Source organism: Solanum tuberosum, unplaced genomic scaffold, assembly GCF_000226075.1.
Source record: "Solanum tuberosum cultivar DM 1-3 516 R44 unplaced genomic scaffold, SolTub_3.0 scf00342, whole genome shotgun sequence".
NCBI classification, from domain to species: Eukaryota; Viridiplantae; Streptophyta; class Magnoliopsida; order Solanales; family Solanaceae; genus Solanum; species Solanum tuberosum.
Genome location: NW_006239261.1, coordinates 352,649 through 361,948, shown reverse-complemented (window position 1 = coordinate 361,948; position 9,300 = coordinate 352,649). Strand labels below are relative to the sequence as shown.

The window sequence follows — 9,300 nt, the reverse complement described above, 5'->3', positions numbered from 1 at the left end:
TGTGTCAATTGAACATTCCCACAAAATGATCATCTAGATACCTTTAAAATTTATGTATCACATCAGAGTCGGTTATCCACGAGACACAATGAGACGAGCTGAATTATTTAGTTATTAATTGAGATCAAGTTAAAGCATCCAGACATGCATTCTTAAAGTTGAAGAGGTTAATTACCATCTAACATCAAACTTTTAGTGTCTTTTGTGTATGCCATATGTTTTTAGGATTCTAATGGAAGAAGGAAACTCATCTTTTCCTCTCTTGTATTTTCCTTCTCCTTTTGAGCAATTTAGAAGAAAATAAATTTGATAGACTTTTACAAAATTCTATTGATAACTAAAATGGTGATTTTTTTCAATAAAAAAAATCTTTTCTGAGGTGGGATACCTCTGTGTGAAGAAGTAACTATCACTTAGATACCATTCACATTCACTTCAATTCAACATTAAGTATAATTCATATGATATTTTCTTATTGTGAATCAATCAATAAAATCTCAATATCTTTCACAAACTCATAGTAATAATTCTTTTGTTTATTGTTCCACTTGGAGTGATAATATCCACTTAGAATTTCCATGTGTCAATATTTACTTCCACACATATCTCCATATATATGGGAAAAAGGTAATAATGATCTTTGGCTTCAAGTGTAAAATTGTGAGGTAATGGATCAAGATAAGCAACAAGTGTTGTATACTTTGCCAACCCACAAACAATCCAATCCAAACCATCAAAATCTTCCTAAACTATTGACAATTTTCAGGCTTTGGTTTTATTGAACTATTTACTACAACCATTTCTAAAAAGGAAAATAAAATAAAAGAAAGAAAAATCTTTCAATTTATATCCATTGAAATCCAATCCAACCCCATGCATTCCCTTCCATACAAATTTCACCTCATCAAAAACATACTTGGAGTATTTTTTTTTTCTCTCTCATTATTATTGAGAGATCCACTAAGAAAAAAGAAAAAAGAAAAAAACACTAAACACTCTAACGGGATGGTTGTTACATATTTGTTTTATAATGTATTATATTATTTTAATAAATATAATATTTAAATAGATTGTATCTTTCTCGAACGCTACATAATGTCATACATTAACAATTAGAATGATAATTATATACAAAAAGTCGGATACAAGAAAGAACTACTATAAAAAGGTAGGATAAAGAATAAAAAAAGTAGGGCTGCCTATCGGTCGGTTCAGTTTTAAAGTTTATCAGTTCGACTTATCGGTTATCGATTTGTAAACATGCTAAATCATTATAAAATCATTGAGCTATTGACTAATCGGTTATTCATCGTTATCGGTTTTACCGTTAAGATCTGTTACAAAAAAAATCATTAAAAATCACTTAGAAATAAGGTGACAAACCAAATGAACCATGCACATGAGTTGACATATTGCATCTTGCTCAAAAGCAAACACAATCACACTGTAGAAGAATCGAGAATTTGAGACAGTCAAAAATAAAAGTACAAAACTAAACTCTAAATCAAAGACTTTATATACCAAACAATATAAATATAATTATTTAATTTGCTATCGGGTTACCGATCAACTCGTGAAGAAGAAACCTCAAACCGTTAAGAACCGATAATCATATAATAAAAAAAATCCAAACCATTACCGAAACCACCAAACCAATAACTCATCGATTTTGATTTTGAACAACCCAAAAAATTAAATTATTATATAATAAATAAAGAAGATAACAACGCTACCACACCAAATGAATAATACACAAAATTAGACTTCTCATCGTTACCTAACAATGAATTTAAACCTACGGAATAACAAGGTGTAAAACTACTGGTTGATAGAAAAACAAGATCCAAAAATCTTCTGTTTTTTTCCTCCAAATTGCTGCCTAGTGTCACTCCACTCTTAACCCACCACCACCAGATCTAGTAATTCCCAAGAAAAATTATATAATTATGGCTTATGGGGGCAGATAAATATAAAAAGATTACCTTGCTGTGTATAAACAGGGTATCCTCAACAACCCATTACAACCACCCACTTTTTTTTATTTGTTCCATAAATAAACCATACACACACAATCAAATATATATAGTGAAAAACCAAAGCTTTTAGCTTTGTCAACTTTTCTCAATCTTCATCCCTTTCTAGGGGTGTTTCTTGAATTTTCCTTTACAAATCTTGAAAACCTTGAAAAGAAATAATGGAGCGTGCTAGAAAATTGGCAAACAGAGCAATTCTGAAACGTTTGGTTTCACAATCAAAACAGAGTCGTTCTAATGAAATCCCATCATCATCATTATACTGGCCTTCAAGGTATGTATCTTCATTGTCACCATACACATTTCAGGCTAGAAATAATGCAAAATCTTTTAATACCCAACAAGCTAGATCAATTTCTGTTGAGGCTTTGAAACCAAGTGACACATTCCCACGCCGACATAACTCAGCCACCCCTGAAGAACAAACAAAAATGGCTGAGTTTTGTGGGTTTCAAAGCCTGGATGCACTTATTGATGCTACTGTACCTCAATCGATTCGTAGCGAATCGATGAAGTTACCTAAGTTTGATGGTGGATTGACTGAGTCACAGATGATTGATCATATGCAGAAATTGGCATCTAAGAATAAGGTTTTTAAGTCATATATTGGGATGGGGTATTATAATACTTATGTACCACCTGTTATATTGAGGAATCTTTTGGAGAATCCTGCTTGGTATACTCAGTATACTCCTTATCAGGCTGAGATTTCGCAGGGACGGCTTGAGTCCCTGCTGAATTATCAGACCATGATTACGGATCTTACTGGTTTGCCAATGTCTAATGCATCTTTACTAGATGAAGGGACCGCGGCAGCTGAGGCTATGGCTATGTGTAACAATATTCTTAAGGGGAAAAAGAAAACTTTCCTTATTGCTAGCAATTGTCACCCTCAGACTATTGATATTTGTAAGACTAGAGCTGATGGATTTGATCTTAAGGTAGTTACTGTAGATCTTAAGGATATTGATTATAAGTCTGGTGATGTTTGTGGGGTACTAGTTCAGTATCCGGGGACCGAAGGTGAAATCTTGGATTATGGGGAGTTTATTAAGAATGCACATGCTCATGGAGTGAAGGTTGTTATGGCATCTGATCTTTTGGCCTTGACAATGTTGAAACCACCTGGTGAACTTGGAGCAGATATTGTTGTTGGTTCTGCTCAGAGGTTTGGAGTGCCTATGGGTTATGGAGGCCCTCATGCAGCTTTCTTGGCAACTTCTCAAGAATACAAGAGAATGATGCCTGGAAGAATTATTGGTGTCAGTGTTGATTCAACAGGGAAACCTGCTCTGCGTATGGCAATGCAGACTAGGGAACAACACATCCGCAGGGACAAGGCTACGAGTAACATTTGCACAGCACAGGTACCGAGTGAACTACTGTTTTCACTAACATCTATGCTATACCTTTATTTATGTCTCCTAGATTCTCTATTACTCGACATTTTTATATTGTGGTAGTAGTAAATATTGTAACTTGTTTGAAAAATGTTTACTTTCTGCTTGTATACAATGTTTTGTCTGGACATGAGCAGTGAGGAGTAAAAACAAATCAAAATCTAATTTTCTTGCAAGAGATTATCTAACTCTCACATGTGCATTGGAAGGGGCTGATGCATGACACTATGCACTTTAGTTTCTTTTATTGGTTTATGAAATTGTCCTTTTATTATGCAGGCTTTGCTTGCCAACATGGCTGCCATGTATGCTGTCTATCATGGACCTGAGGGGCTAAAAACCATTGGCCAACGTGTTCATGGTCTTGCTGGAACATTTTCTGCTGGTCTCAAAAAGCTAGGAACAGTAGAAGTTCAGGATCTTCCATTCTTTGACACTGTGAAGGTGAAGTGTTCTGATGCAAAGGCAATTGCTGATGTTGCTAACAAGAATGACATTAACTTGCGGATTGTGGACAACAATACTGTAAGTCTAGCTAATTTTTATTTTAAACTTATTGATACTCCTAAATTTATGTTATGATTAAGTGTACCCCCTTTTTTTTTTCCAGATAACTGTATCTTTTGATGAAACTACTACCCTAGAAGATGTGGACGATCTATTTAAAGTTTTTGCCTTGGGAAAGCCAGTGAGTATCATTACTCCCCTATCCATGCTGCTGGTAGCAACTCAATGTATACATAGTGTATTCTTATCTTTGATACTGTTAATAGGTCCCGTTCACTGCTCAATCAATTGCACAAGAGGTCGAGAACCTGATTCCTTCTGGACTTACAAGGGAGACTCCATTTTTGACTCACCAAATATTCAACTCGTAAGGCCTCCTTCAATGGTTAACCATCTTTATCCTGTAACGTTAGTGCTAGTTTAATTACTACATTGATGATTTAGGTACCATACTGAGCATGAGTTGCTGAGATACCTCCATAAGCTGCAATCAAAGGATCTCTCCTTGTGCCATAGCATGATTCCTTTGGGCTCCTGCACAATGAAATTGAATGCCACAACAGAGATGATGCCGGTGACATGGCCTAGCTTCGCAAATATTCACCCTTTTGCACCCACTGAACAGGCAGCTGGCTATCAGGTTGCTACTGCTTAGATGCATTGCTGCTTGCAAACTGCAGAAAGAGAAGAACTAATCAAGACTGTTACATGCTTTCTTGCAGGAAATGTTCGACGATTTAGGCGCCCTATTGTGTACAATTACAGGTTTTGATTCCTTCTCCTTGCAGCCTAATGCTGGTGCTGCTGGAGAATATGCTGGATTGATGGTTATTCGTGCATATCATATGGTACTCCTTAAATCTAAGTGAATAGTTTGCTTTCGGATTTGATTTAAGCTCTCTTAATACCTAGCTAATACTTACAAGATTAAGGTTCCTAATGAACTTAATTAATATTGTATTTGTGAAACGTTTGAAGAGACAAATTGGTGGGAAAATACTGCACATGCTTTTACTGTTTTTATCAAACACCGTTCCTTTTATAGTTTGTTATATTAAAAAAAAACGTTTCCCCTTTTACTCATCCATTTCAGGAAATCAGGAGATATATATTATCTACTTCCAATATTACCCTTATCATAAGTAACTACATAAAGTATTAGTAGTCAAATTTAGATTTCCAAAGCATAGTTAATATGGGTAATTTAGTAAAACAAATCCTTAAATTATTCCTTAAGTGGATTGTCAAGTCAATAGAGGACTAGTAAAAGGGAACGGAGGGAGTATTAGGGAAAATCACCTGTTGATCACCCATTCTTTGTGAAGATCTTTACTTCCATCTAGTTACTACTTGACATCTATTATCCTTCATGGAGTTGTAGAAGGCTAGAATTTTAATCTTCCAAGAACGCTTGATGTCCATAATGGGATACTAATGGCCATAGGATTATAATTTTTGTTTTTAATTATCAGATTCTTCTCCTTGTTTTCATCCTTAACTATAAATTAGACTCTGTAAAGCTTTCGGCTAGTGTAATTAAATTTTGAGTTTTGTTGCAGTCAAGGGGTGACCATCACCGCAATGTATGCATCATTCCTGTATCAGCACATGGAACAAATCCTGCAAGTGCTGCAATGTGTGGGATGAAAATTGTTGCTGTCGGGACAGATGCAAAAGGAAACATTAATATTGAAGAGTTGAGGAAGGCTGCTGAGGCAAATAAGGATAACCTTGCTGCTCTCATGGTAAATCATGTGCTACTATTTTCTGACACCTTTCTGTATTGGTTGTATTTACTTAAGTCTTGATCAAATTTCAGGTTACGTACCCATCAACACATGGAGTGTATGAGGAAGGAATTGATGAGATATGTAAGATTATCCATGACAATGGTGGTCAGGTGTACATGGACGGGGCTAACATGAATGCACAGGTAATTACCTCCTATCAACTCCTAACCTCTCATGCTGTAACTTTTCTTCCTCAGATTTACAGCTTATTAGTCTAGAGCGTATAAACTGGGATGTAAACATTTCATCATTTCAAATTCTTGTAGATTTTACTTGTCATTGAGTCTGCGTAGTGATCATTTTATGTCTATAAATTCTAGCTCAACAATTTTGAAGTCAGACCTTATATCTTAAGAAAGGGATGTCTAATGAACCTCAAATTTTCCTTTCTATCCTTTACTTCCTCTTCTTCTTTACTCCTGGATGATTTGATAGTTGTCCCACATGATGTATGAGCTAGTGTGATTTGCTGTAGTTTAGTTTTCTCTGACTTTTGTGAGTCATACTATGTCCTGTGCGGTCAAGTCTGAAGCTCTCTTCTCTTGATTGGTTACCTTGGTTTAAAGGTTTTATCAGGTGCTTGGCTGGTGGTCAACTTTCTGGACAATATGACATCTGTTTTTCTTAACTTATGCATACTACCTTTCTTCTATTTACTCCTCAATTACATCATCAAAATTTAGTTTTAGTTCAGCTAATGACTACACCACTTTGTTGTTGGCTCTTTCCTCTTTTTGATGGGGGCGTAGATGCAGGTGTTGTACAGTCTTTTCATTCATTGCTAATTTTTCTTACAGGTTGGTTTGACAAGCCCTGGCTTTATTGGTGCTGATGTTTGTCATCTAAATCTCCATAAAACATTCTGCATTCCTCATGGTGGAGGAGGTCCCGGAATGGGTCCAATTGGAGTGAAGAAGCACTTGGCACCATATTTGCCATCACACCCTGTGGTATGTCCTTGATAACACCAATTACTTCACTACATAACACTCTCTAGGTCCTGGTACCTCGTTCTTTGTTAGATTTATGTTTCTTAAAAATAATATTGTGATTATCAAACTTGCAAATATTTATCAATTCATCGGCCTGGGATTTTGTTTTATCTTTCTTGTTTAGTTTTCTTAATCATTGTGATTCTCCTGAAGGTACCAACTGGAGGGATCCCATCCCCCGACAAGAGTGAGCCACTTGGTGCTATTTCTGCTGCACCCTGGGGTTCAGCACTTATTTTGCCGATTTCATATACCTACATTGCCATGATGGGGTCTAAGGGACTTACAGATGCATCAAAGATAGCTATCCTGAGCGCAAACTACATGGCGAAGCGTTTGGAGGTCTTTGTTCTATTATGTCTCATATTCTATTTGAGTTGAATTTTCTGCTTTTCTGTTTCTCGGGCTTGCTATGCCTGTCTTAATTCATCATAGTTGAAAAAGTTTGTCCTGCAACAAGTGTTCAATTTGGGTGTTCTGCTTAGCTGATCATATTTTCTGCTTTGATCAACAGAAGCACTACCCAGTCCTCTTCCGAGGTGTCAATGGAACATGTGCCCATGAGTTTATCATTGACCTGAGGGGCTTTAAGGTAGTTTCTTTTTTGAATCATTTCTGATTCACTTCCTTTTTTACTGGTTGTTAATAGTGTACTAAATCTTGTGCGAGTCTTCACCTTTCAGAACACTGCTGGGATAGAACCTGAAGATGTTGCTAAACGTCTTATTGACTACGGATTTCATGGACCTACAATGTCTTGGCCAGTTCCTGGTACACTTATGATTGAACCTACTGAAAGTGAAAGCAAGGTATAATACAAGGATGCATATTGTATGATACAGGAAAAAGTTTCAGTAGTACACAGTATAGTTTTTTTATTTGGTGGTCCTGAAGTAGCTGTGTATTATGCAGGCGGAACTAGACAGGTTTTGTGATGCACTCATCTCCATCAGAGAAGAAATCGCTCAGATTGAGAAAGGGAATGTTGATATTAACAACAATGTTCTCAAGGTATATATGTGTTATTTTTTTCTTGTAAATTAGTTTTAAATGAAACATTTGCTGTTTGTACTGTTGCATAAATCAGGAGATATTAACCAAGACTTGTTTTGCAGGGGGCTCCTCATCCACCATCAATGCTCATGGCAGATGCATGGACAAAACCATATTCTCGGGAATATGCTGCATACCCTGCTCCCTGGCTAAGGAGTGCCAAATTCTGGCCAACTACAGGTCTTTACTATCTCTATTACAACTCCAATTTTAAACCTACAAACTTGACGTTAGCTAAATTCTGAAGTATTAGATTTTTTTCCTCTTTAGCGATACATTGAAATGTAGAGGTGTTCAGCAAAACATATACTTTACTGGTCAACGCATTTTCAAAACTTCCGAAACATACTAGCAACCACTACTGAAATTATGTCCTTAAATTTTAAACATCCAATCTTATACCTACATACACAATGTTTTTTTCCTTCTCGTTAATGATTATACAAAAATTTCATTTGAAAATTCATTAGTTTTCACATAATCATACTACATAATGACAGCCTCTAGACTACTAGCAACTGAGGACATGCAGGGAACTTTCTCTTTCCATGTCCTATTACAACGGAACTGCTCTAAAAGGCCGTTTTCTATCAAATCTTGTGTACTTGAAATTAGAATATCTGTTTTACACGCACGTGTTAGAAGAGAAAATGTGTATTCTTTCTGTCTCTGTTTGTCGCATAGGGCTCTCATCATGAATATAATGAATCTGTAGATCTTAGGAAGAAGATATTTGCAAGTTCATATGAATAAGATGATTGAAAGAAGCTCAAGAGTATCAGCTGAAATCTACAATTCTCGCATTTAATGACTATATTGCAATACTTCTTTTTATTGAACCAGACCTTAGTGGGATTTCACTGAGTATGTTGTTGTTGTAAACTATACATTTGTATTTATTATGTTCTTAATGAGCGTGAAATGAGCTAAAACAACTTTTTAAAAGGGGACAAAGGGAGTCTTATATCTTGGTATTGACGATAATCTACTTGTGATTGCATTTCAGGACGAGTGGACAATGTGTATGGAGATCGCAACCTGATCTGCACCCTTCTTCCAGTGTCAGAAATGGCTGAAGAAAAAGCTGCAACTGCTTAAGCCTCAACTGTTTCAGTGGTCATAAGTTCCTTTACAAAGCATGAAATCACCTTCTTCGTTGATGATCTTGTTGTACATACAAGTTTCATATTCATATACTTGGTGGTAGCTGATGACTTTCATCTTCTTGCCATATTGATGAAAAGCTGCTATATTAACAGATCATGTTGATCATTGCAGCTCACTTGTTGTAATCATCAATTCCTTCTTTCTCCAATCTATCTCTCTTTCATCACCTATGTTGCGCAGATTCTTCATTTCTCTTGACATACATGTGCCTAACGGATGTGACTAGAGTGTGGGTACTTCATGTGGTTTTTCTCAAAATATACCAAAATTTAGCAAAAAATATTTTCATGCAACTGAACTGGATACATACATGTGAACGAGTCTGGGCAACCATAGTTTATGATAATGCATCACATAC

At 36.0% G+C, this 9,300-nt stretch overlaps 1 protein-coding gene across 1 annotated transcript; it reads left to right on the top strand.

The window, feature by feature from the left end:
- Positions 1 to 2,150: 2,150 nt before the first annotated feature.
- On the top strand, positions 2,151 to 9,090 carry LOC102601213 (glycine dehydrogenase (decarboxylating), mitochondrial-like). The gene is given in 15 exon segments (NM_001318671.1): positions 2,151 to 3,400; positions 3,713 to 3,958; positions 4,044 to 4,121; positions 4,207 to 4,307; positions 4,385 to 4,580; positions 4,663 to 4,788; positions 5,500 to 5,685; positions 5,760 to 5,873; positions 6,528 to 6,680; positions 6,876 to 7,064; positions 7,237 to 7,314; positions 7,406 to 7,531; positions 7,635 to 7,733; positions 7,838 to 7,955; positions 8,782 to 9,090. Coding segments are annotated over 15 exon segments (3,108 nt in total). The 5' UTR covers positions 2,151 to 2,194; the 3' UTR covers positions 8,874 to 9,090.
- Positions 9,091 to 9,300: the final 210 nt, after the last annotated feature.